This window comes from Convolutriloba macropyga, chromosome 8 (assembly GCF_964194025.1).
Source record: "Convolutriloba macropyga chromosome 8, txConMacr16.3, whole genome shotgun sequence".
NCBI classification, from domain to species: domain Eukaryota; kingdom Metazoa; phylum Xenacoelomorpha; order Acoela; family Convolutidae; genus Convolutriloba; species Convolutriloba macropyga.
Window position 1 is genome coordinate 46,445,151 of NC_134475.1, and position 27,061 is coordinate 46,472,211.

The window sequence follows — 27,061 nt, forward strand, 5'->3', positions numbered from 1 at the left end:
CTTTGTAGTTCATCAGATTGTACCATCTGTTTTCAGTCTTATTTGAGTATAGATATGACCAAAATGGTCACTTTCCGGAAAACTTCAAACTTCTCTTTGTCAGTAAAAAAAAGTCTTCTCTGATAGTCTTCTTTTTCTCGAGATGTAGATGATATAAGATATGACTGGTTTTTCTTACTTCTTAGTATTTGCTCAGCTAGTACCATCTGTTTTCAGTCCTGTTTGAGTCTAGATATGGCCAAAGTGGTCACTTTCCGGAAAACTTGAAACTTGTCTTTGTCAGTAAAAAAAAGTCTTCTCTAAAAGTCTTCTATTTCTTGAGATGTAGGTGATATAAGATATGTCTGTTTTTTCTTAGTTCTTTGTAGTTCATCAGATTGTACCATCAATTTTCAGTCTTATTTGAGTATAGATATGACCAAAATGGTCACTTTCCGGAAAACTTGAAACTTCTCTTTGTCAGTAAAAAAAGTCTTCTCTGATAGTCTTCTTTTTCTCGAGATGTAGATGATATAAGATATGACTGGTTTCTCTTACTTCTTAGTATTTGCTCAGTTTGTACCATCTGTTTTCAGTCCTATTTGAGTATAGATATGGCCAAAGTGGTCACTTTTTGTCATAGCTTGCCTAGGAAAAAAGTTAGTACTTCATACGGAAATTTGCTATTAATTCAAATAATTAATTTTGAAATATAGTATTTTTGATCGGGTCAAGGCGTTGTCCAAATCAAACCAAACTTGGTATGGAGTATCCCACGTGTACCTAGAGCCAAAAATAAAAAGAGTTTTTGTCATAGCTTGCCTAGGAAAAAATTTAATATTTCATACGGAAATTTGCTATTAATTCAAATAATTAATCTTGAAATATAGTATTTTTGATCGGGTCAAGGCGTTGTCCAAATCAAACCAAACTTGGTATGGAGTATGCCATGTGTACCTAGAGCCTAAATTAAAAAGAATTTTGGCTATAGCTTGCCTCTAAAAAAGTTAGTTTTTCATACGGAATTTTGCGAATTTCGCGATTAGCGAATTTTAAAAATAGGTCTTTTTCATCGGGTCAAGGAGTTGTCCGAATCAAACCAAACTTGGCATGGAGTATCCCATTTGTATCTACAATGTAAAACAAAAAGAATTTTTGTCATAGCTGGCCTAGGAAAAAAGTTGTAGTTCATCATTTTGTACCATCTGTATTCATTCTTATTTGTCTAGATATGACCAAAATGGTCACTTTCCGGAAAACTTGGAACTTCTCTTTGTCAGTAACAAAAAGTCTTCTCTAAAAGTCTTCTATTTCTTGAGATGTAGGTGATATAAGATATGACTGGTTTTTCTTACTTCTTAGTATTTGCTCAGTTTGTACCATCTGTTTTCAGTCCTATTTGAGTATAGATATGGCCAAAGTGGTCACTTTTCGTCATAGCTTGCCTAGGAAAAAAGTTAGTATTTCATACGGAAATTTGCTATTAATTCAAATAATTAATTTTGAAATATAGTATTTTTGATCGGGTCAAGGCGTTGTCCAAATCAAACCAAACTTGGCATGGAGTATCCCATTTGTATCTACAATGTAAAACAAAAAGAATTTTTGTCATAGCTGGCCTAGGAAAAAAGTTGTAGTTCATCATTTTGTACCATCTGTATTCATTCTTATTTGTCTAGATATGACCAAAATGGTCACTTTCCGGAAAACTTGGAACTTCTCTTTGTCAGTAACAAAAAGTCATCTCTAAAAGTCTTCTATTTCTTGAGATGTAGGTGATATAAGATATGACTGGTTTTTCTTACTTCTTAGTATTTGCTCAGTTTGTACCATCTGTTTTCAGTCCTATTTGAGTATAGATATGGCCAAAGTGGTCACTTTTCGTCATAGCTTGCCTAGGAAAAAAGTTAGTATTTCATACGGAAATTTGCTATTAATTCAAATAATTAATTTTGAAATACAGTATTTTTGATCGGGTCAAGGCGTTGTCCAAATCAAACCAAACTTGGTATGGAGTATCCCATGTGTACCTAGAGCCTAAAATAAAAAGAATTTTGGCTATAGCTTGCCTCTAAAAAAGTTAGTTTTTCATACGGAATTTTGCGAATTTCGCAATTAGCGAATTTTAAAAATAGGTCTTTTTCATCGGGTCAAGGAGTTGTCCGAATCAAACCAAACTTGGCATGGAGTATCCCATGTGTATCTAGAATGTAAAACAAAAAGAATTTTTGTCATAGCTGGCCTAGGAAAAAAGTTAGTATTTCATACGGAAATTTGCTATTAATTCGAATAATTAATTTTGAAATATAGTATTTTTGATCGGGTCAAGGCGTTGTCCAAATCAAACCAAACTTGGTATGGAGTATTCCATGTGTACCTAGAGCCTAAAATAAAAAGAGTTTTTGTCATAGCTTGCCTAGGAAAAAAGTTAGTATTTCATACGGAAATTTGCTATTAATTCAAATGATTAATTTTGAAATATAGTATTTTTGATCGGGTCAAGGCGTTGTCCAAATCAAACCAAACTTGGTATGGAGTATCCCATGTGTACCTAGAGCCTAAAATAAAAAGAATTTTGGCAATAGCTTGCCTCTAAAAAAAGTTAGTTTTTCATACGGAATTTTGCAATTTTGCGAATTTCGCGTTTAGCAAATTTTAAAAATAGGTCTTTTTCATCGGGTCAAGGAGTTGTCCGAATCAAACCAAACTTGGCATGGAGTATCCCATGTGTACCTAGAATGTAAAACAAAAAGAATTTTTGTCGTAGCTTGCCTAGGAAAAAAGTTAGTATTTCATACGGAAATTTGCTATTAATTAAAATAATTAATTTTGAAATATAGTATTTTTGATCGGGTCAAGGCGTTGTCCAAATCAAACCAAACTTGGTATGGAGTATCCCATGTGTACCTAGAGCCAAAAATAAAAAGAGTTTTTGTCATAGCTTGCCTAGGAAAAAATTTAATATTTCATACGGAAATTTGCTATTAATTCAAATAATTAATTTTGAAATATAGTATTTTTGATCGGGTCAAGGCGTTGTCCAAATCAAACCAAACTTGGTATGGAGTATGCCATGTGTACCTAGAGCCTAAATTAAAAAGAATTTTGGCTATAGCTTGCCTCTAAAAAAGTTAGTTTTTCATACGGAATTTTGCGAATTTCGCGATTAGCGAATTTTAAAAATAGGTCTTTTTCATCGGGTCAAGGAGTTGTCCGAATCAAACCAAACTTGGCATGGAGTATCCCATTTGTATCTACAATGTAAAACAAAAAGAATTTTTGTCATAGCTGGCCTAGGAAAAAAGTTGTAGTTCATCATTTTGTACCATCTGTATTCATTCTTATTTGTCTAGATATGACCAAAATGGTCACTTTCCGGAAAACTTGGAACTTCTCTTTGTCAGTAACAAAAAGTCTTCTCTAAAAGTCTTCTATTTCTTGAGATGTAGGTGATATAAGATATGACTGGTTTTTCTTACTTCTTAGTATTTGCTCAGTTTGTACCATCTGTTTTCAGTCCTATTTGAGTATAGATATGGCCAAAGTGGTCACTTTTCGTCATAGCTTGCCTAGGAAAAAAGTTAGTATTTCATACGGAAATTTGCTATTAATTCAAATAATTAATTTTGAAATATAGTATTTTTGATCGGGTCAAGGCGTTGTCCAAATCAAACCAAACTTGGCATGGAGTATCCCATTTGTATCTACAATGTAAAACAAAAAGAATTTTTGTCATAGCTGGCCTAGGAAAAAAGTTGTAGTTCATCATTTTGTACCATCTGTATTCATTCTTATTTGTCTAGATATGACCAAAATGGTCACTTTCCGGAAAACTTGGAACTTCTCTTTGTCAGTAACAAAAAGTCATCTCTAAAAGTCTTCTATTTCTTGAGATGTAGGTGATATAAGATATGACTGGTTTTTCTTACTTCTTAGTATTTGCTCAGTTTGTACCATCTGTTTTCAGTCCTATTTGAGTATAGATATGGCCAAAGTGGTCACTTTTCGTCATAGCTTGCCTAGGAAAAAAGTTAGTATTTCATACGGAAATTTGCTATTAATTCAAATAATTAATTTTGAAATACAGTATTTTTGATCGGGTCAAGGCGTTGTCCAAATCAAACCAAACTTGGTATGGAGTATCCCATGTGTACCTAGAGCCTAAAATAAAAAGAATTTTGGCTATAGCTTGCCTCTAAAAAAGTTAGTTTTTCATACGGAATTTTGCGAATTTCGCAATTAGCGAATTTTAAAAATAGGTCTTTTTCATCGGGTCAAGGAGTTGTCCGAATCAAACCAAACTTGGCATGGAGTATCCCATGTGTATCTAGAATGTAAAACAAAAAGAATTTTTGTCATAGCTGGCCTAGGAAAAAAGTTAGTATTTCATACGGAAATTTGCTATTAATTCGAATAATTAATTTTGAAATATAGTATTTTTGATCGGGTCAAGGCGTTGTCCAAATCAAAACAAACTTGGTATGGAGTATTCCATGTGTACCTAGAGCCTAAAATAAAAAGAGTTTTTGTCATAGCTTGCCTAGGAAAAAAGTTAGTATTTCATACGGAAATTTGCTATTAATTCAAATGATTAATTTTGAAATATAGTATTTTTGATCGGGTCAAGGCGTTGTCCAAATCAAACCAAACTTGGTATGGAGTATCCCATGTGTACCTAGAGCCTAAAATAAAAAGAATTTTGGCAATAGCTTGCCTCTAAAAAAAGTTAGTTTTTCATACGGAATTTTGCAATTTTGCGAATTTCGCGTTTAGCAAATTTTAAAAATAGGTCTTTTTCATCGGGTCAAGGAGTTGTCCGAATCAAACCAAACTTGGCATGGAGTATCCCATGTGTACCTAGAATGTAAAATAAAAAGAATTTTTGTCGTAGCTTGCCTAGGAAAAAAGTTAGTATTTCATACGGAAATTTGCTATTAATTAAAATAATTAATTTTGAAATATAGTATTTTTGATCGGGTCAAGGCGTTGTCCAAATCAAACCAAACTTGATATGGAGTATCCCATGTGTACCTAGAGCCTAAAATAAAAAGAGTTTTTGTCATAGCTTGCCTAGAAAAAAAGTTAGTATTTCATACGGAAATTTGCTATTAATTCAAATAATTAATTTTGAAATATAGTATTTTTGATCGGGTCAAGGCGTTGTCCAAATCAAACCAAACAAGTATTCAGTCTTATTTGAGTATAGATATGGCCAAAATGGTCACTTTCCGGAATACTTGAAACTTCTCTTTGTCAGTAAAAAAAGTCTTCTCTAAAAGTCTTCTATTTCAAGAGATGTAGGTGATATAAGATTTGTCTGTTTTTTCTTAGTTCTTTGTAGTTCACCAGTTTGTACCATCTGTATTCAGTCTTATTTGAGTCTAGATATGACCAAAATGGTCACTTTCCCGAAAACTTGAAACATCTCTTTGTCAGTAAAAAAAGTCTTCTATTTCTCGAGATGTAGGTGATATAAGATATGTCTGTTTTTTCTTAGTTCTTTGTAGTTCATCAGTTTGCGCCATCTGTATTCAGTCTTATATGAGTCCAGATATGACCAAAATGGTCACTTTCGGGAAAACTTGAAACTTCTCTTTATCAGTAAAAATAAGCCTTCTCTAAAAGTCTTCTTTTTCTCGATACTATTATACTAAGGTGAGGTGCACCTCCCCTCCCTGACCCATTGAGACGCCGGTTAGTCGGTTTCCACCCCGCTGGGCTTTTGTGCACCTCATGTTGGGGACGTACTTTGTGTGAGGACGAGTTTTCCGGGCGTTCCTTTGGTCTGGTCGACCATTCTTCGGTCTGGCCCAATCAGGTCTTCGGTCTGGCGCATACCCATAACATTCAAAGTCTCATTGATTACGTAAAAAATTGTATTTGTGCGGCTGAATGATCTGCTGGTGGGCACTTATCTAGGCTTCGATGTGTTATTTACATCAAATTGCAACCGGAATTGGAATATTGCGATAAAAGTTGCGATTATTTAAATAAAAGTCTTCTACCGGAATTCTTCTCTTTTTCTCGAGATCTTAGTGCAATGAGATATTTTAGTTTTTCTTTACTTTCTGCTTTGCTATAGGTTGTAACAACCATTTAAATTCTGATTTATTTAAAATTTCCTCCGGAATTTGAAGATTGTGATGAAAGTTGCGATTATTTAAAAAGTCTTCTATCGGAATTCTTCTCTTTTTCTCTAGATCCTAGTGAAGTGAAATATTCTAGTTTTTTCTTTACTTTCTGCTTTTCTATAGGTTTTAATGGAGAACACAGAAAAGTAGGTCGCAAAAGTGAGCACGCCAGTACCAAAAAAGCGCGGCAAAAGAAGTAGTGCAGCAATTACAAAGCGGAAACAGAAATACAAGGAGCAACAGCTAGGTTTTCTGAAACGAGACAAAGAAATCTTGGCGTGTGATTTGGTTGCAAAAGAGCAGAGTCTGCGTGCTGCCAAAGCAGAACTCCTGCGCTACCAGCGTTTCGGAAAGCAAACAAATTCAGTAAATCGAGTAAAAATTTTTGCCGTAGTTCACATTTAGGTCTGCTGCAGCAGAATTCTTAAATTTTCCTTTATAATTTTAAAAGTTTTCTAAAAAACAATCCATACCGTATATTTTTTGAAAAACAGCTCGTTTGATCTGAGTTCAACAATTTGATCTGAGGTTTTTGTTTTCAATCTTACGTTTTTACAGGTAATGCAAAATCGAGTAAAGTCACAACGATTCTTTCCAGTCGCTAACTCAGAAAAGAAGGAAAATCACGATGGACGACTGCAGCGAAAACTTGTAACAAATTTACTTCCGCCCTTGAACAATTTTGATGCCAGCAATTTTAAAATGAGAACCGAAAGGTGCTTGGGCTCTGGTTGTTTCGGAGAAGTTTTTGCCTGCAGTTTCGGCTTTGGTGGCAAAATTCAGTGTGTTATCAAATGTGCCAAAACAGGAGGTCATGAAGATCTTGTTCTGGAATGCCGAATCCTTAAAAAACTTATTGATGAGCCGTTTGGTGCCAGACAAAAGTTTTTGCCGTTCCCTTACGGATACAGCGTTAAAATGAACGGTCTTGTTTGTGATCGATTTTACGGCCACTCAATACGACAACATGCGTTACAACAACTTTCAAATGATTGGCTAAACAGGGTGACAGAACTGTGTCAGGCTTTGTGCTTCATACACTCAAGGGGTGTTTTGCATTTGGACATACATTCTGGAAATGTTATGGCTTCAACGGAAACTTGTAAGATAATTGATTTCGGAAAAGCCACCTTAATCGAAAATCCAATAACTTTCAACTTAGACCCCGAAGAAAGAAAAAATTACAATGCTTGATACAAACAGGTTGAGTTTGAGTTGCGTAACGAAAAGCAAGCGAAAACAGGAACTTGTTCTGATATTTACAGCCTCGGTGTTCTTATCAACTTCATTGCCAAGAAGTGTTTGACTTCAGACGATGAGAAGACAAAACTAATGGCACTCCATAGCAGCTGCACTGCACCTCGAGCCACAAGAAGTTCCTTAGCTTTGGTGATTTCCGACCTTCAAGAAACTGAAATTTGAGACTTTGTAAACTATCACTTATTCTAGATATATCACTTGGAATGTTGTGAGCCTCTTAATTGGTTCGGTTTTATTTTATTTCTTATAGAACGTCACGATGCCTCTGAACTGTCTTTCGCTCATCTGAAATGTCTATAAAAAATTTTCCCTGATAAAAAATGAGTGCTAACTTGTTAATGTATTTCTGCTTCCAGATCAAAAATGAATACTCAGCAACTTGGTGTTAACGCTAGATGTTCTCAACCTCGAGTAACAAAAGGTCTCAAGCTAAGTCAGCCAGAAGTAGCTGACCCAAAATTGGAAAGGAAGGCGGCCAAACTAAAATGGTTTTTCATGTCGAATGATGATGAGCGACCATTCACGCTCGTATCTAATGACTGCAATTGGCCAGGGCTGACTTTAATAGAAAAGTTAAATCTTCAAAAAGGCAAAGTTTTGACTTTCAAAACATCGGATTATGGGACATTTAAGGGGACTTTTGTGGCGATGGTCAAAGGAAAGTATGAGAAACAAACTAGCAAGCTAGTGGCTGACAAAAGAAGAAATAATCAAGATCAGCCTCTTCACGAGATGAGTAATTTGCCGTAAGTGCCATAAACGCATATTTTCTTGATATAGAATAAGACTAAATTTTCATCAGTTCAAATTATTGAGTATGCACGTTTTCTTTAGAATAAACGAAAACTGTTCTCTGATATTGGACGACCAGGAGAACCCACCAATAGCAGAGGAAGGCAACATTGAAAACAATGGATCGCAAATCAAACCATTGGCTCTCTTAGATTCGGAAACTCGGCCTGTAGTTGCACTTGGAGAGAGTAACCATAGGACGCCAAATAATTTTTACCTTCATCGTCAAAGGAATCCGTGAGTTCATAAATATTAACGTCTTTGCGGTTTTGCCCAAAACAGATATACTTGTCATTGTTTCGGCAAATTGTTTCGGTCATTGTTTCGGCAAATAATTGTTTCGGTCATTGTTTCGGTCATTGTTTCGGCAAATAATAGAGAGAAAATCATTCTGCGTTAATTTAGTAGCTAGCTTATAAACTAGCTAAAATCGAGTAAAATGCTTGTGGATTTTTTGTTTTGAACAATTAATTAGGGACTGGCTCATGATTGCTGTCAAAACAAAGAACTTTTGAAGTTCTTTGGCGAAAAGTTTAAAGAACTCACCAAACTTCATGAGTCGAATACGAGGAAGCTGTTGAAAGAGAACAGCAAACTTCGGAAAAGAATGCTGGAGATGGTTAAAGAAAAAGATGTTCCAAACAAGAAACAGCGAGAAGAATTTGAGCTGGCAAACGTTCAAGAACTGGAGCCATTGATGCATGGGGAGACTAATTTGATGACACTGTACGCTGGCGATGGTCCGTCACCCTTTGGAAGATTGTTGGCCGCAGAGTTGTTCGGAAGTGGCACGATGTGTGAGTTGATTTCACAGCGACTGGGGCGCAAAAAAAACCAAGTGACATCTCGAGTAGACTGTGACGCGTCAAAAGAGGAGCTCTTCAAGAGTTAGTGTTCTCAATGTTTTGAAAGTTTTGGTCCTGCATTTTTTATATTTTCAAAGTTCCATGCCAATCAATAATGTTTTCTTAGACCGTTGTTTTCTTAGATTGTGTCAAGCGAATGTTTCCAAATAGGCCTGGAGAAGCTGTGGCTCTTGCTATCAAAGGAGCGAACCAGTACGGGGCTGAAATGAAGCAAAAGATGCTTCTGGAAAAAGCGGCTTCAAGCAAGATGTCAAAGTAGTTCGACAAATCATTTCAGACAGCAAGCATCTGTTATTGAGGAATCACTCAGTTTTCTATCAAAACCTGTTCATTTGCATTTTTTTTTAAATTTCAAGATGAGAAATTTTGATTGTTAAAAAACTTTGCACTGTATTGATTGTTTCAATTGAAAACTTCGAGTTCTGTTATTTTCAAATTATAAAGAAAACCAAGAATAGGAGGTTCTTAACGTCGTTTTAGTTATGTTATTCTTCTGACACTTCAGATCAAACATGCTTTCAAACAATGAATTGCAGGATTCTGACGAATTCAACGAGTCAGACGAAGACGACGTCTTGGTTTTCAGTCGGAAAAACAGGAAAAAGCTGCTATCCACCGATTCTGAGGAGTCTACTGCTGGTTACGATGAGACCATTGTACCTGAAGACGCGGAAGCTGTCGCAACATCTACTCCACTAAATGACTGTCCTACCATTAACGCTCTTATGAATTCGGTCAACGAAAGTCTGGAGTTTCATCGCTCAGAAATGAAGAAACTACGGAATGAAGAGAGAGCAAATAATGAAGTTTTTGTCTGTTTTGCACGTTTTGCTAACAGGTGAAAACGAAAATCTTGAAAACATCGATGATGCAGAACCAATTCTGTGGAAGGGGGAAAACCTTATGTCCCTATACGCAGGACCGGAGCCTTCAAAATTCGGCCGAAAGTTAGGAATGAAGATGTTCGGAGAAAAAGAGTTTTCCCTGCTGAAAACACACATGATTGGACCTGTTCGTAACCGTAAGGATACAAGAAATGCAGTTCCAGAGGACCAACGGAAAATTTTTGAAAGTAATTGATTTTTGTCTTTTTTGTTACCGTTTTACAGAAAATTAAAATCTACAAAAGTTATCGTGAGACTTTTTGTATCCCTCTGTTATCTTATGTAATTATTCTTTAAATTAGTTCGTTTTGTTGTGTTTTAGGGATTGTAAAGAAGAAGTATCCAAAAATGCCAGGGTTTGCGTATCACGAGGCTCGTCGCGCAGCTAATCAGATGGGAATCGAATTCAAGTTTCGGAAACCACAATCGAGCTCCGCAGTAACGACCGATTGACCTTGCTACGTCAACTTCAGCCACTCTCATTGCATTCCAACTTTACTTGCTGAATTGAAATTTGTATGCTTATTTCCCGATACTCATAGTACACCAGGCGCTCTTCCAATGAGATTTGCGTTCAAAATTGTTGCGATTTAACTGTATTTTTCAAAATAAGTTGTGCTTTTCCGACGCTTTGTGTGTACAGTTGTTTTCAGTTTAAAAATTGATTTCATCATTCTTTGTTGTCTTCACATTAAAGTAAGCCAGTTTCTGAATTACAAAGTTGGTCAAAAATATTGTTTTTTCGTGTCAAATAGGCTTCGCAAGTAAATTTTTGTTTTGTATGTCTTAAATATTTCGAAATCTCCAGACAAAAAATCGACAAACTATTCCAGTAACCTTTACATAATGGCAATTATTTTTAGACAGTCATGTTGAACTGTTTTGAAATAGCTCATGCCGATGTCTGTGTTACCCGAAAAATGATATCAACTACGGCTTTATCTGTCATGCCAATGGTTGAAGCGCTGAGTGATCTCGAGTACAAAGAAATGCGCAGCCTGGATCCAAAACTGAAACAATATAAAAAGCTACTGACAGATTGCTACCAGTCTGCGGTCAATAACGGCTTTTCGTTTGAGCCAGATCAATATGGTGGTTTTGGTCTTTTTTATCGAGGTCAACAAGAAATAATGAAAAAAAGTGGCAAGTCGACTTTCTTAACGTCTGTTCTTGGTTATATTGAGAAAATTCCAGAGAGCAGTGTTAAAGATTTGAAAGAGATTTTAATGTTTCGGGCAACTGAAGTTTGCAAAAAAGATCGAATAATGGTAGGAACAACGCGATTTGCAAATCACTCATGTCGCCCAAATTGTCGATACGTTGTTTCTGAAGTTGGTGCCCGAAAATGTATAAAACTTGAAATATTGAAGGACATCACCACTGGAGACGAAATAACTGTCTTCTATTCGTCAAATGATTTTTTTGGTGAAGGAAATAGAGATTGTCTTTGCCCACATGTTGACTTGCACCGCCAGATTGAGGACAAGAAACAGCAGTGTCTCGAACCAAATAAAAGAATTATTTTACACAATTCTTGGAAATCGTATGTTTTCCAGCGCAGACGACGTTTTTTCATTTCGAAACGAAGACAGAGAAAAATACCGCGAACAATCGAAATGAGAAATTTTCCTGAAGCAAGCGATAGAAGTAAATCAAATGACTCTAATGAATCCTGTCTTTCCACAAAGAATGTTTCCGATTCTGAACCAATGTCCGAGGAAAGTTCTTCAAGCGCAGAAAACTTTATTTCCTCACCGCAAGAGCACTTTTGTTTGCCTGAATGTGACTTAAGTAGTATAAATACAACATTCGAAAAAGGAGATTCCTCTTATAATGGCAGCTCTTCAGAAGAGGAGAGCGATAAAGAGCCAAAAAACCCCCAGGATGAAAACTTTCGGTTAAATTTTTCACTGTGTGTGAACGAAATTATTTCTCGTTCTGGGACATCAGATGCTGAAGCGAACAAATGGATCAAACTGCTAAGGGCCGCTTGTCCCGAAAAAAGATTCCCCAGCTATAAGTCAATCAAAAAAGAAAGCGCAATCTCGGAAACAAGAGAACATCTGTAAAAGACCTTGCGGATCTGGCATGTGTTGGACTTTAGACTTCGTGAAGGAGCTAACCTCAATAGTAGAAGAAAACTTGCCTGAAATTTTATCGTACTCTCGTACGCGGAAGCATGATAATGACTTGAAGATTCCTGCGACATTTGAGCCTAAATATGGCCTTATTAAAATTTTCCTGATTTTAAACTCTGATGGTGTCAGAGTAATCAAGTCGAATAAACAGTCTTTGTGGCCACTTTGGCTTGCTATTGCAAACCTTCCTCCTGTCGCTCGTTGTATGTACCAAAATACTGTTCTGGCGAAACTAAGGTTTGGTTCTGGAAAACCTGATTGGGATAATTTTTTTGAGGTAAGTGTTGGTTTATGGAACTGATTTTAATTTTTTTAAATAAACTCTCTAGACGTCAAACTTTGTGTTTTTCAGGGCATGAAGGAGGAACTTTCAACTGAGAAACGAATAATGTTTCAAAAACAAACTTGGAAAATTATTTTTCTACCAAGTCTTCTAGTAGCAGATCTCCCAGCTAAAGCTGCAATACTAAACATGAATCAGTTTAATGCGTATTACGGCTGCTCGCTTTGCCTAGCTAAGTGCGAATCGTGTCAATCAGGACAAAAATTGTACTACCCGAAAATAAACTGGTCGATGAGAACTCCGGAAAATCATTTTGCTTTGCTGGGTATCCTTCACGAAAGAAATTTCAACTCATTTCGAGGTGTTAAAGGACCTGCAAAAATCTTTGAAGTTGTTCCTGAACTTCCTTTAACTGCCCCAATTGATTACATGCACCAAGTTCTCTTGGGAGTTGGACGGACTCTTCTTTTTGTTATAAGGAAGAAATTGGGGCACAATGTTGCGGCAGTGAACATGCTAGTCGGTCAAATAAAGCTTCCAAACGATTTCAAGAGGAAAGCAAGGCCTCTATCAGAGCTTGACTACTTTAAAGCTAATGAGGTCAAAGTTTGGCTCCTTTATGTTGGACCCGTTGTTCTTCGCCATCAAGTTTGTCAGGATCTTTACAATCGCTTCTATCTTCTGGGATTCATCACAACACAACTTTTGTGTTCCAGGAGTTTTGTAACTGAAGCTCTCATTCAGTTTTTCTTAAAGAAAACTGAAGCCGCCGATGGCCAACAAGTCTTTTCGGCAAATGTGCACTCTCTGAACCACCTTTCGTGGCAAGTGGAACAGTTTGGTCCCTTGTGGTGCACTTCGGCAATGATGTTTGAGTCTGCCAATTATTTGTTGAAAACAAAGTTCACGGGAACAGTTAATCATTTGCGACTTCTTGTGGAACGATATCAACGAAATAAAGAGCAGCGACGGAAGAAACCGCAAGGAGATGCTTTGGAGACTTTTTGTTTAGCTCTGAGGGGTGAGCGTAGCACTCAACCGGATAAAGAAACGAGCGCTCATAACAGTCCAAATTTCAAACTGCGAATTAATGGCCAGTACTTCCAAGCCGATTCAGCAAATGAGGCAAACTCTCTGGCAGTTTTCAATGTCGCGGGGGAAAACGTCATGGGTATAATCAAAACCTTCGGAATCAAAAACTCAAAACTATCTGCTACTGTGGAGCCTTTTGAAACTATCGAATCCTTCAAGCCTTCTGCTGTTACTGCCAACGTTTATTCTTTCTTTAAAGTGTTTTCAAAAGCAGAATTGATCAATGTTGAAACTTCAAACATTCTTCAGAAATTAATAAAGATACAGATAGAGAACCAATTGTTTGTTGTGCCAATACTTAATGTTTTTGAGCATGATTAGTCTGAAGTAACCTCTATTCAAGCGTAGTTGTTCTTTGTCTTCTACAAAAATTAAATTTAACTTTTCTTTCGAGTAAATTGTCTTTGTTTGTTTGTTGACCCTAATGGGTGAAAAAGGCCCAGTAAATTAGAATAAACTCGCATTATTTGGAAAGATGAGCAGTCAAATGTGTATATTAGCTGAACCACAGACAACTTTTGATTCAAGTCACTTTTCATTTACCGGTGTACGCGCAAAAAGAATTTGAACAAATCTGCAGGGAGCGTTAATGTGGATTCCACAAACTGGCAGTTAAATTGTGCCCATAGTAACCATAAAATGGTACCATCATTGCCATGACAAGATCATAAGATGGTACCAGCAGCACTATAGAACGGATTTTTTGTACTACTGATTATCATAGCGTGACCATAAAGTGGTACCACCGTCGGCATAACCAGAAAATAAGACGGTAGCAATGATGCCATAGAGTGTTCATTTTATGGTGATATTGTCACCATAGAATGATCATAAAATGGTAGCATCGTTGCCATAACACTAACATAAGATGGTGCCATCGCTCCCATAGAATTTTCATTTTATGGTAGCATCATTACCACAGCATGACCATAAGATGGTGCCATAGCTCCCATAGAATTTTCATTTTATGGTAGCATCATTACCATAGCATGACCATAAAATGATGCCACCAATGCCATAACATGAACATAAGATGGGGCCATACTACCATAGAATGATCATTTTATGGTAACATACTTACCATAGCATGACCATAAAATGGTACCAATGTTACCCTTGGAAAAAGATTTTATGGCTTTTATGGCTTGGGGCATATCTTTCTGTGAATAAATAAAACAGCTATGGGTTCAGCGTTGATTTTGATTTGTATGGGTGAAGCGAAACCATAAGATGGCAACTTCTGGGAACATCGTTACCATGGTAAGATCATGACATGAATTTTTTATGGCAGTTATGGACCATAATATGGTCATGTTATGGCAACGCTGGTAGGTCAACCCGGGTATATATATATATATATATATATATATATATATACTTAAAAAATGTCAACTAGAAAATCGAGAACTATGAGCCAATTTTGCGCTTGAAACGCATTGTTAGGTTCTCGTGAACACTGATATATCAATCCCAGATCGTACATATTGATGCAGCACCAACCAAAAAATATTTTTACAAAAACCAAAAAGAAAGCAAAGAAAATTTAGCCAAATGGACAAGTGGAAACGGGTTATCTATCTGCACTCAAAATTCATTCACTCAACCCAGCACGGAAAACTTCTGTGGCTCAGAAAAAACTAGTTCACACAACAATTTCGCTCACTTTCGCTCTTAGGTCAAAACGCCTTCTGAACGAATAGTTATTCCAGTAAAACCAATACGAGAAAACATTCGAGAATACCAATAGTCCTCTTCGAGTCGTAAAACCCTCAAGAGAACCAATTCTTGTCTTCGAGTAGCAAAAAATCCGAAAGAAAGCTAATAATAGCCCCAAAATAAAAGCCTTTGAGAGGCCGACTGTAACCATTAAATAGTCAGCAGAACAATTTCCATAGATACATTGAGCTTCAATGCATTGAAAATTTTCGGAACTGAGAATGCAAATTTTCTGTTTTTGAATGCAAATTTTAAAAAATACGAATTTCAAAAGCCATAACTGAAAAGTTTTGAAAGGCAAAAAAATCGGAAGACTATTGTTTTTAGTAATGAATTCTTTTCTCAATCAGTAATAGCTTTGGGTAGCAACTTGCGTAAATTTCCCACACCAAAGCGCTGACTTTCATTTTTTGCCCCATGTATTTTGGAAAACCATTTTAAATGAGATAAAACGCTTCGTCTTCCGGTCGTTGGGTTTTATATTCTTTGAAAGAATTGACCGAAGTCCACACGTTAGCTCCGCTCAGCTAACCGCTGCTAATAAAAATTCTTAAAAAATCAGCTATCTTTAGTCGCATGCGAGCCATGTTTTGAGCACTGAAGAAAGAAAACTTAAGAAAGGCTAGTAGTAATTTTAATTTAGTTCATTTCCGAGGAAATTTACTAATTGAATTTTGATCTTCTAAACACGAAGAGACTCATACTTGCCTGGAAATAGCTAATTGACGAGTAATTAGAAAAGCAATATCTTATTATTATTATGAGCCGATCGAGTATCAAACACTGAAGATTTTTGCAGAATAGCTCATATAACACACTGACCTCATCTGATGTTCGCGCGCAATCTCTTCCTTATTGAGGTTGTAGAAATCATCAGGATAGTAGATAGGCCCAAAGGAGAGAATGTCTTTTGGGTGCAGCAACTTAGCCTGCCTATCTAACGTTGGTTTCATTGCTTGGCCATCCTTCAACATAGCGACCAGGTTCGTCAATCTCTCAACGTCTGGGTTTGCATTTATCCATATACTGTCAGTTGATCCTGGAAGAAATTCTGACCATTAGATTTAATGATAAGCCTCGACTAACAATAAATACTACGCGCTCAATTTCTTCGTCTAAAATTTCAATCATACCTCATACCATTGTTAAAATATTTGGGACTTCGAAAAAATAAATCACTGATAAGCAGACGTTCGAGCTACATTATTTATTATATAGGCTCCATTAGTCTTGCATAACTTCGACTGGCAATAGTTATTTTACATTTTTCAGTCCTAATTCCAGCCGAGGCAATATTTAATGCAGCTTACACGAAAGAGGGGAATCCCCAGCAAGGACGCATTAGCAGGATTCGAAACCAAATTGAACTTCGGAATTCGAATAGTTGAATCAGGACTACGAACCTGGACTATTTTCAGATTGAATGTGATTTAATTCAAATCCAGCTGCTCCAAGCAGTTCTGCATGCCCAAGCATTGGCTCAATCTTGTCCTGAAAAGAAAACGAATGTCTGTAAAGACTCTACCAACTTCATAACTAATCAATGATATTTCTAATATTTGTTTATTAATCCATCCATCCGATGTCCGATTCCATTTTCATTTTAAATCCCACTTCAATGAATAACGTATCTCTCAATAGTTTAAATCAATCAGCGACCTTTAATTTAAATTCAATGACAGAGCAAAAAGTGTTTGTTTGTTTCTACAGTGGTGGCCGTCATGCATGACGAATTAACTTTTAGTGAACGGTGAAAGTTTTGCTGAGCACTCGCTGTTCGTTCGTGGCTATTACAAAAAGGTATCCAAGCTATAGCAGAGCGTTTTTTGGTTCCGTGAATTACTTTTTTGAATAAAATCGTGTTATAGAATATGTTACAAATAAAAGGGAAAGTGCAATAGATTGAATTATGGTTAAATATTTCAACTTTAAATGGTAACAAGACGACTTGCGCGAGTCTGTGCGTAGCACAGAATGATCCAACATACCTATCAAGTTTGTAAAAAAAACTTTTAAACTCTGCCAGAGAAACTGTTGGGATTATCCGAAAGCAACTTATATGAACTGGAGAAAAATACTTGTTCTGTTTTACCACAAAAATATGCCGTATTTTTTCAAAAGAGCAAACTGTAAAAAGATAAGTGTAATACAATTTGAGGGACACAGAAAAATCATTTAAACACACACACACAGCACACAAAAACAAACACCAACTACAAAGCCAACCAAAAAAAATTTTTTGAATTTTGATTTTGTCAATTGGCCGCTACAAGGTTCGATACTCTTCCTTTAGATTTTCTCTGTTTTATTTTTTAGAAAACTAGGTGTGGACTTTTTGAGGCAATTGTATCGGTAACTTTAATTTTGACACTAAACGTTGAAACGTAACATTTTAAAGTTTTTAAAACTTTTTCATTTTTGATAATTCATGATCACAAAGTGCGATTCATTTTTCGAAATCACACAGGAGTCTTCTGAGCGAGATTTAAATAAAAAGTTTTGCTGTTGGAGACACTTTAGGCCGCAATTTGTAGCAAATAATTGGTAGTTTTTCTATTTTTCTTTCCTTCTGACAGTTTCTGCACACTTTTTCTTTGTGTCTAACATTTGAATAGACCAACTCTCTCAGACTAACTATCCCTTTCTCCCTCTAAGACACAAATACTACACACATAGAACACATAAAAACACAACCATAAATACACCCACAAGCGCGCGCACAAGCAAAAACAAACCAACCACCAAAATTCTTTTTAATTTTTTTCTTTTTGGGATCTAATCATTACTCAAAACTCGTCGCCCTTTATATATGGCTTGACTGTTTTTTTCCAAAAAAAACCAGATTTGAACTTCTTTAGGCAATTGTGTAGGTAGTAAAAAAATTGGCAGTAAAACCTGAAATGAACTATTCTAAAGTTCTCGAATCTTTTTCGTTGTTTTTTCATGTTACATGAGCATTAAGGGGAGAATTAACTTTTGGAAACATCCCAGAAGTACTACCAGTCAAACTTGAAGACCACCACGCTCGGCGTTGGACATATTGAAATCCGAAGTTTTTAGTATTTTTGCAAGTTTTTAGTCTTTGCCTCTATTTGTCTAACATTTGGTGGAAATCTTCTCTCACTCTCTCTTTTTCTCTGTCTCTCTCTGTCACACACTGAAAACACGCAAACCCAAACATACACCCACACAGGTGCAAACAAAAACACAAACGCAAATACAAACCTCAACTCACAAAAACTTCAAGTTTTCTTTTAGACATCTAATATTTACACAATGTTCGTCAACCTTCAATTGCGTTTTTATTGTTGCGTTTTTCTTCGAAAAAATAGATGCAGACTTTAGGGGCATTTGCATCGGTAACAGTAAAATTGATACTAAAATCAGATGAACTTCTTGAATTATTTTGAAATATTTTGTAAATTTTTGTATTTCATCAGTATAAACCGCCCACTCGTTTTTTATAGAAATTAATTAGACGTGTTATGGTTTTGCATATCTTAAAAGCCATTTCTCTCAAAATTTTCTTGATTAATTTTCTAACTCTTTAATAATTTGACAGTTTTTGGTCTCTGCCTCTAGTTGTTTTCATTATGTAAAGGAACGTTGAAAGCTGTTTGTAAAGCCTATTTCCTCAATTGGCCTTTTTCCTCAATTGAGTAAGATTATATTTAAACAATAAGGAAAATTTAAGAATTTCATCAAACTGAAAAAAAGAATATTTCCTTTTCTTGCAAAAGATATTTTTTCCATTCGGCGAGTTTCTCAATCGATGAGAGATTTAGCTTTTCAATTCACAGAAAGGCCCAAAGACTGGAAAAGATCAGTTCGAAGAGCAGCTTCCAAATGCAGAAGTGACAAATAATTTTCTCATTTTCAAAATAATTGTGAATGTATAAAATGTTTTAACCTGACAATCCAAAAACTTACTAACATTAAAATTCAGATGTATTTCATTATACTAGAGAAGATTATTTTAAACTATTTGCGCTGACAGTATGAAGAATACAAACAAAAAGAAAATATATCTTTCTTTCTAATAATTAATTTGGTTGATTGGATGTTCGTTTCATGATAATCTTTTTTTACTTTTCCAAGGTTTTGAAAAACTCAAATGGTTAGTGATGAAGTGTGTACAATTTTTGCAAAAAGATCTCTAGAATTAACAACATAGCTAACAGATTGATTGCCTGAAAACAGCCGAAATAGCTTCGCATATCTGCAGTCTAAAAAAGAGTAAAAAAGACAGACCAAAAATATCAGTCTTTTCATTGAAGACTGAGATGTTCAATTTTGATTAAGAATCTGTATAAGTTATTGCTGATTCCATTAGATTCCCTTAAATAACTTTCAAAGTGACACGAACTCATTTAACCTTATTTCTTTGAATTGAAGTAAATAAAAAGTCAGGAAGTCATTTTTGAGAGTGAGGTAAGTCACGTGTGACCAAAAATTTAATCACGCGAATGAACAAAAAACTCGCTCCACTGAGAGCGAAAAAAGACCGCACACAAGCACTTAAGTTGAAATTGCGTGAACGAATGAACAAAAAGCAGATTTGAAGTGGTTGTGACGTTATATGGTCGTAACAAAAATCTTGACGAAAGAAAAAACATAGTAGGACAAGTCCTGACGGACAATTCAAAGAATTTTCATTGACTAAACAAAAACTAGACCTAGATCGGACTATGAGTGAGTTGGGAAGACCATTTTTAAAAAAATCAGATGAAAAAATTTAAAACAGCAAATCAATGTCAAAAATACTGCATGTGAACAAAAAACCACCAGCGAGAAATCGAAATTTGGTTCAAACAAAAAACAAGGCCTAAAATGAACTATGAATGGATTGGGAAAACCATTTAGAAAAAATCCGATCCAAAAAACAACCACAAGCGAGAAAGCGAAATATTGTTCAAACAACGTTTTCTGACTACTTTAAAATTAGAGCAAAAAATTACACGCCGCAAAAACACTCGCTTTTTCGCTCCACTTCCTGTTTCGGCGTGACAAAAATCACTACTCCAATTTGACTTCAAAAATCATGAAAACGTATAAACACATGTTAAAAAAAGACAGCACCCCAATACAATTCAAATTCTTTGAATAGTAAAAAACCAAGAGAAGGCCAATAATAGCCCCAGCTATCGCTGTGCGGCTATTAAAAAGAATATATTTTTCTGCTTTTGGTTTTACATTTTCAAAGTTGATTTTGAGAGCTCTAAATTGCCTGAAGTCTTCAGTTTCCCAAAACTCTATTTGATACAGAGAAAGAAATTCTCTGTGTAGTTTTAAACCATCAAAAAACAGAAAGACGGATCGAAATGATTTTACAAAATTTTCAGGAAAAAATATTCATCTTTTTTGGAAACTTTCGGTCGTATAGTTTAATTTGTAAATTTTTAGGCTTCAAACTGTGAAGCATTATTGAAAAATCTCCATTTGACCTAACTAAATTTACTACAATATTATTCGTTTGTTTTGATCTTAAATTTCAATGCAATCTGTATGAAATTTAGTTCTCATGTTAAGAGAACACTTTAAACGTTTTTATGATTTTTCATCCATTAATTTTGAATCCGTATTTTTCCACTCTATATTTTTCCACAATATTGAGGGGGCAGGATCGTTCAAGTCAGGTTATTTTCTGTTATGCCATTTGAAGCCGATCAAAACATTATGCGATCAAAGCTTTTCAGCCCAAGAAGCGTAGAGAACTCTATTGGAGAACTTAAGACTGTCGGTCTAAGCTTGGCGTTATCTAGGCTGATATTGAGGCAAGACTTTGGTGCAAATTTTCGACAATTCTTATAATAAATCGACCACAAATGAGCTATTTCAACCTGAATTTGATCATTTTTGAAGCTACTGGACAGGGTATTTTTTAAACAATCCTGGAGGAAAATGAAAACCTCTATCACATTATTTTAAAATTAAATTTATGGCGAGATTTAAGAATTTTCTTCATATAAACTATTTTATTCCTTATTTCAGACACAAGGTCTCTATCTATTCATTTAGTTTCCAAACTTTTAATTTAACTCATCATAAAGCAGTCTTTAAACAACTTTATCAAAACATACAAAGCAAAAAAAATTTATATCCAATTTTCAAACACACTTGTCTTATAGATTATCAAACGGTTAGAAAATAGTCAAAAATGCACGGAAACGATGATGTCTTTACTTTGAAATTGCGTCAAGCATTAAACTTACCATAAAACGACTAACGTCGGAAAAATTGATCTCAAACCACAGGCGGGCAATTTAATTCAGAGGGGACAGTAGCCTAGATATTTTCTCTATGGGTTTATGGGATATTTTCTTTATGGGTTATTTTCTCTATTTTCTCCTAGCTTACAATCTTTTATTTTGCAAAACAGACTATTTCTCAATAAGAGCAATTTAGGTCAAGCGAAAATCAAGAAGCTAAGCATAAGAAGTCACTCAAGAAGTGAAATTGCAAGAATGTTCTAGAAGAAACTTTTGCAACATAGCCGGCAGATTGCCGGAATAGCTGCGAAAGAATAGACCTGCGTGCCATATAATAGAGATAGAAACAGATACAGATCTAAATTGAAAAAAAAATCGACGCCGCTCAAAAAACAAGGCTAAAAAACATTCAGCGATAAATTAATAAAGCTTGTTAAAATTCATTCCGAAGAAGCCTCTTATTAGGGACTTCTACTGAACATATGAGTTCCTTTGACCATAAACAAAGTCAAATTGAACTTAAGTTTTAAAGTGCAAAAGTTATTTTATTGAGTGAGGTAAGTCATGTATGATCAAAATTTAATCACGCAAATAACCTAAAAACTTTCGCTAAAGCGAGTGAGAAATGACGTCACGCGCGCAAATGCCGTTAGTGAGAGGAAGAAGTCATTCAGAAAATTTGACTTTCAGCTTTGCTATGTGAACAAATGTAAAACCAAAAAAGAGCGTCAGACAACGAAACAAAAAACATAGCCGGAAGAATTCCGGGAACGAAGTGAAAATCCATTTAAACGCCATCCAACTACTCATAGAACAAAACGTGCCTTCACTAGTTTATGATTACCTTGAAACCAAGTCTTGAAACAAAAAAGTAAAAACAATAAAATCAAATCTGTTAAAATATGATATAAAATCTGATCAAATTTTTTTAATAATTTGAGATCCCGAAAAAACTATCTCTGCCAAAATAACTTCAAAACAACTAGTACTTACAAAAAACACTGATGTGAATTTTGAAAAAAAAATACTTTAGGCTAAAATTATTAAGAGCTCTTAAAAACAACTTCCACGGAAAAACTGGAAAAAGTTAAAATTTTTAATATTTCAAAAACATATAAATCCAAAGAAAAATCCCCTCCAGCCAAAATGGTATCCAGATGCTCGCAAAACAATAGGCAAGTCATAATAGGCTAAGAAATTTAGCTAAAAACAGAAAAAAAACGAAAATCTGCAAAAAAAAAATTAAGAAAAATAGTTCCAAATTTCGCCATTTTTTTGTCATATAATTTCTCAACAAAAAATGATTCTTACCCACAAAATTGTAACCAACTGTTATCAAAAAATTGCTCAAGTAGAAGGGGTTTCATCAATAACCATTTGAGCCAGTAAAACAAAATAATCGTCCAAAAAACGCAAAAATTAGCCCGGAAATCGGCAAAATACATTAAAAACCTCCGAATTATCAAAAAATTCATATGAATTTCCAGAAACCTTCAAACCACTACCGAAACCAGCCTAAAATTAAAACAAAATCATAACCAAACCTCTTAACCAAAAGAAATGAAAAAAACTGCTTTAAAATGCCGCACGTGAACAAAAAATTTCGCTCGCTTGGAGAAACTTTTTTCACACATCAAATTCTCGCTCTCTCAAAAACAGCGGTATGAACAAAAACCACTCTCTTTTCGCTCCGCTCTTCACTTTTGTTCAGCGCCAAAATCACTCCAAATTTCACGCGTTTCAAAATTCACTCCAATAAAATTGATTTAAAAAAAGGACTTCTCCAATACTCCTCTTCGAGTCGTAAAAAACCAAGAGCACCGCAATATAGCTACGCTCAGCTTACAGCTTCGCAGCTATAATAAAAAGACGTGTACAATAATTGCTTCGAAGTTAGGATTGTTTTATCTCTCCACTAACAGCCATTGCATTTTTTAATGAGCACAGAAATAGATTATAGAAATTATTCTTTGCAGGCCCTAGATAAAATGGAGAAATGCAAAAACATTTGGTTGAGTTGAAATGCATGATGTCTGAGGCAATATTGTCTATTTTGAAGAGAGCCAAGGATTTTCTTTGCGAGAAAGACGCGACTAGGTACTAACAAACAAAGTTTTACAATTGCTTGAAGCTGGCTGTTAGGCATAAAACATTTAGCAAAAGTTTTTTTAAACAAGTGCTCATTCTCAATAGGATTTGTCGGCCATTGCAATGTAGTCATTTGCTCTTTCATAGCTTTGTGTTGTATCATCATCTGATTTTATGATGTATTTTAATCTTACAAAAATCACGCAAAATATGTTAAATGAACAACCTCTTGACGCAATTTGATTACAAGCGGATTAAAGATTATCAACTGAATTCGTTTAAATATGCCCCGTTGAATCGTTAGACATAAATCCCCGAATATGTGCACATTTTACCTTGTAGGCGTTAGTTGAACATTTCAATTTCTGGAACTTCTCTTCAGCTGGATTCGCAATAATATTATTAAACACTCTGAAACAAACGCTGATTAATTTAAGATAGTTTAGTTAAAATTAGAAATATATAAATAATGCAAACCTGATAAATATGTCTTTTCCGGCTTGTAATTTATCCGGATTTCTATTGCACGAGAGGAACATTGTCACACTAACTACTGATGGATCGTCACCCATTTGCTGAAGCAATTAATCAATCAGAAAGAAATACTCATTAGAAAAGTATTACCAAATTATTACTGCAATATTCAAGAATCATTTTAGACAATTGCAGCTCAATTTTAATTTTGAGATCTATTCTCTTTCGGCTCGTGTATTTTATGCGCCCGTTACAATTTTTATTGCCCTTTTTCGTTCATAACTATTATAATGAGATACAACAAATAGTACTTCATGCGATGAAACTCTTTTTGTGCAAACATTTGAAAAGCTGAACAAACCTCCCTAAGACATAGAAGCATGTGATTGTCAATTTCTTGTCTGGGGAAGGACTCACTGCAAAATGGACACACGAGCAGAATGCACTCTAGAACAGGAGCACTTTCGAACTGTTTCTCCGACGGCTTCGATGAAAGTGAACTCTGATGAGCAGCTTTTGCCTTGCTCTCATCATCCAGTTCTCGCTGCGCTGTAACCCAACAAATATGTACGCCTGGCATAACAGTTATAAACTGAGATCTAGCAGTGAAGCATTTATCAGAAGTGCTTATCAGACTACTACCGTGCTAAAGACTAAGTCTGACGTTAGCATTTTTTAGAATAAGATAGTGAATGTTTTAAAGTACTCTTGCAGATTTTCATTGAAAAAATTGAACCAATTTACTTTACTCCAATATAGTTTACATCCAAAAATAACACATTCCTAAACTGTGATGTCTTATTGAAACAGTGGCTGCATTTTTGTTCCGACTCACAAAGGTGGAAAGAAACTATATGCTCAGCTGTTTTCTGAGCCTGTTGTCACCATTTGCCAATCGATGTATTTCCAAAGTTGTGATTGGTATCATTAGAAAGCCATTCATGCGTAGGGTAGCCCTGTATTTTCATCAGAGCGTTTTCCAACTTTGGAAAAATTCGTTTTTCGGTTAAACTTTTAATTTTTTGATCAATTACACTACTCTCCCTATTTTCTCTATCTCCAATGATCATCTAATTGCTAAAACATACTGCGATCATGTTGCTCTACTTTTGCGACAATTAAGCCAAAATATTGGCAAATAAGCTAATTTGAGCTTACTTGATGCTTTTATGGCAACAATGAAAATCTGCACCCATAATTCGATTTCTCTAATCAGTTGATTTTTAAATATTCCAAGTTTCTGGAAATTGGCCATAACAAATGAGATTAAGTAATCAGACCCAACAGAACAAAAAATCAGGGCAAAACTAAGAAAAATTACAATTTCATCAAAACCGTAATAACAATTTTTGTCAAGGCCGTAATACTAATTAATTATCAACTGTATAAATTAAATATGATCTCTTTTGACTTATTAAAATGCCGATAGGATTTGTCATAAATGCCAAGACAGCAAGAAAAAACAAATAAGGTCAAAACAAAAATTGAACAGTTATGAAAAACACTGTCAAAAAACATTAGTCATCACCTGAAAATGCTTAATGGGTTTGGAAAAAACCAATGAAACTGAGATCAAGTGATAGGACAATAAAGTTACAATCTCATTAAAACAGTATGAACGTCACAAATATCTTTAGATATCAGGTGAAATCATTAAAAAAGACTCAATAATGGCTCATTAGACAGCTATTCGGACGGTCATTAAAGCATGCAAGTAATTAGACAAAAATGAGAGCCAAACAATTCACTAACATTAATTGAAAACAAGTTCCAAATAAAAACAACATAGCTGCATCAAATGAATAAAAACAAACCGACTAATGTCGGAAGAATTGCTCTTGAACAACAGGCGGGTGGAAAACGATTTAACCACGCCGAGTTCGAACCACTGACCTCCTAATCCATAACCAGATGCACTGCCCACTGGGCTATTAGGCCCTAGTTTTTGGTATGCTGCAACCAATTTTATATTAGCAACAAGCTTTAATTCGGAGTGAGAGCAATAGAGATCACTCAAAAATGAAGAACGAAAGCGTGAAAAGTCACAGCACTTGAGAAGTCACAGAATGTTCTAGAAGAAAAGCGCAAAAACGATCGAGCGAAACTATTGCATAAAAAAGACACCAACACGTTTTTAATAATTGCTACAAACTTCGTTCAAGAGCAATTAAACGTAATTAAAGACAACGAGAACACGTGTATCGCCCTTTGTAAATGACTTGTCATTGACATTAAAATGAAAAATGTGTCAACAGATCACCGCACCAATACATTCCAAATTTGGATTGTAAAAAACACGATAAGGCCAATGATCGCTCTGCATAGTTTTTGCACCTACTAAACATAATAGCTTTATGTTTCCGTACCATGACTGCTAAAAATCTACTTTTCATACAAGCTCTATACTACAAATGTTCTACAGAGATTAAAATTTTGTAGTGATCTGGCACGTCTGTGTCAAGATTGATTTCGTCACCTAACACGTATTTTAAAAGAACTGACAGGAAAACTGATACTAGAGTGTAAAAAGTCATTCGAGAAGTCGAAGAATGGTCTAAATCAACAGCTCAAAAACGTTCAAGCAAAAATTTTTGCATAAAACAGATCGACACGTTTACAGTAAGCGTCTCAAACTTGGTTCCAGAGCAATGAAAAAATATTCCGATCAATAAATTATTTTCTCTCGTTGACAAAAGGCAAATATTTTGACAAATATTTTGGGTCAAAAGGCTTTGCCATCAGGTTTTTCAAACTGTCTCATCTACTTTTTGACTTATTCATTGAAAGATTTAATTATCTCGCTTCCGTTTTGCGGACTTATCCAACGTTGCAAAGCATAGCCGGCACATTAGCAGAAAATAGCCGCGATAGACGCTTGTGGCCTTACATGAAATGAAACAACTAAAGCAATAAGATAGACTGACCACCAGTTCTTTAATAGACCACTAGAATTTTCGGGTTAGATTCGGACTGTCATTTTTATGAGACACATGCTCTATATGGAAAAAGCTCTAATAGAGCTTTTTCAAAATTAATATTCGAAATCAAAAAATCAAGACTAATACTCAAGAATTAGGGCAAATACGTTTGGCACTCCTTAGATGCACACTATGATCCACACTAGTAAATTTTCATAAAATTTAAAGCTC

The 27,061-nt window shown here is 35.2% G+C and overlaps 1 protein-coding gene across 5 annotated transcripts in view; it reads right to left on the minus strand.

Moving 5' to 3' along the window:
- The window catches only part of LOC142344764 (UBX domain-containing protein 6-like), a 506,836-nt gene that overhangs the window by 55,506 nt on the left and 424,269 nt on the right, over positions 1–27,061 (minus strand). For all 5 annotated transcript variants that reach the window (XR_012759277.1, XM_075396680.1, XM_075396679.1 and 2 more), the window contains 5 exons: positions 24,274–24,461; positions 23,916–24,013; positions 23,774–23,849; positions 16,545–16,632; positions 15,964–16,180 (listed from right to left, as the gene is read on the minus strand). Coding sequence is in view for 4 of the 5 variants with exons in the window: in XM_075396680.1 (XP_075252795.1) it covers positions 15,964–16,180; positions 16,545–16,632; positions 23,774–23,849; positions 23,916–24,013; positions 24,274–24,461 (667 nt within the window). In the remaining variant the exon portion in view is untranslated. The remainder of the gene's footprint in view (positions 1–15,963; positions 16,181–16,544; positions 16,633–23,773; positions 23,850–23,915; positions 24,014–24,273; positions 24,462–27,061) is intronic.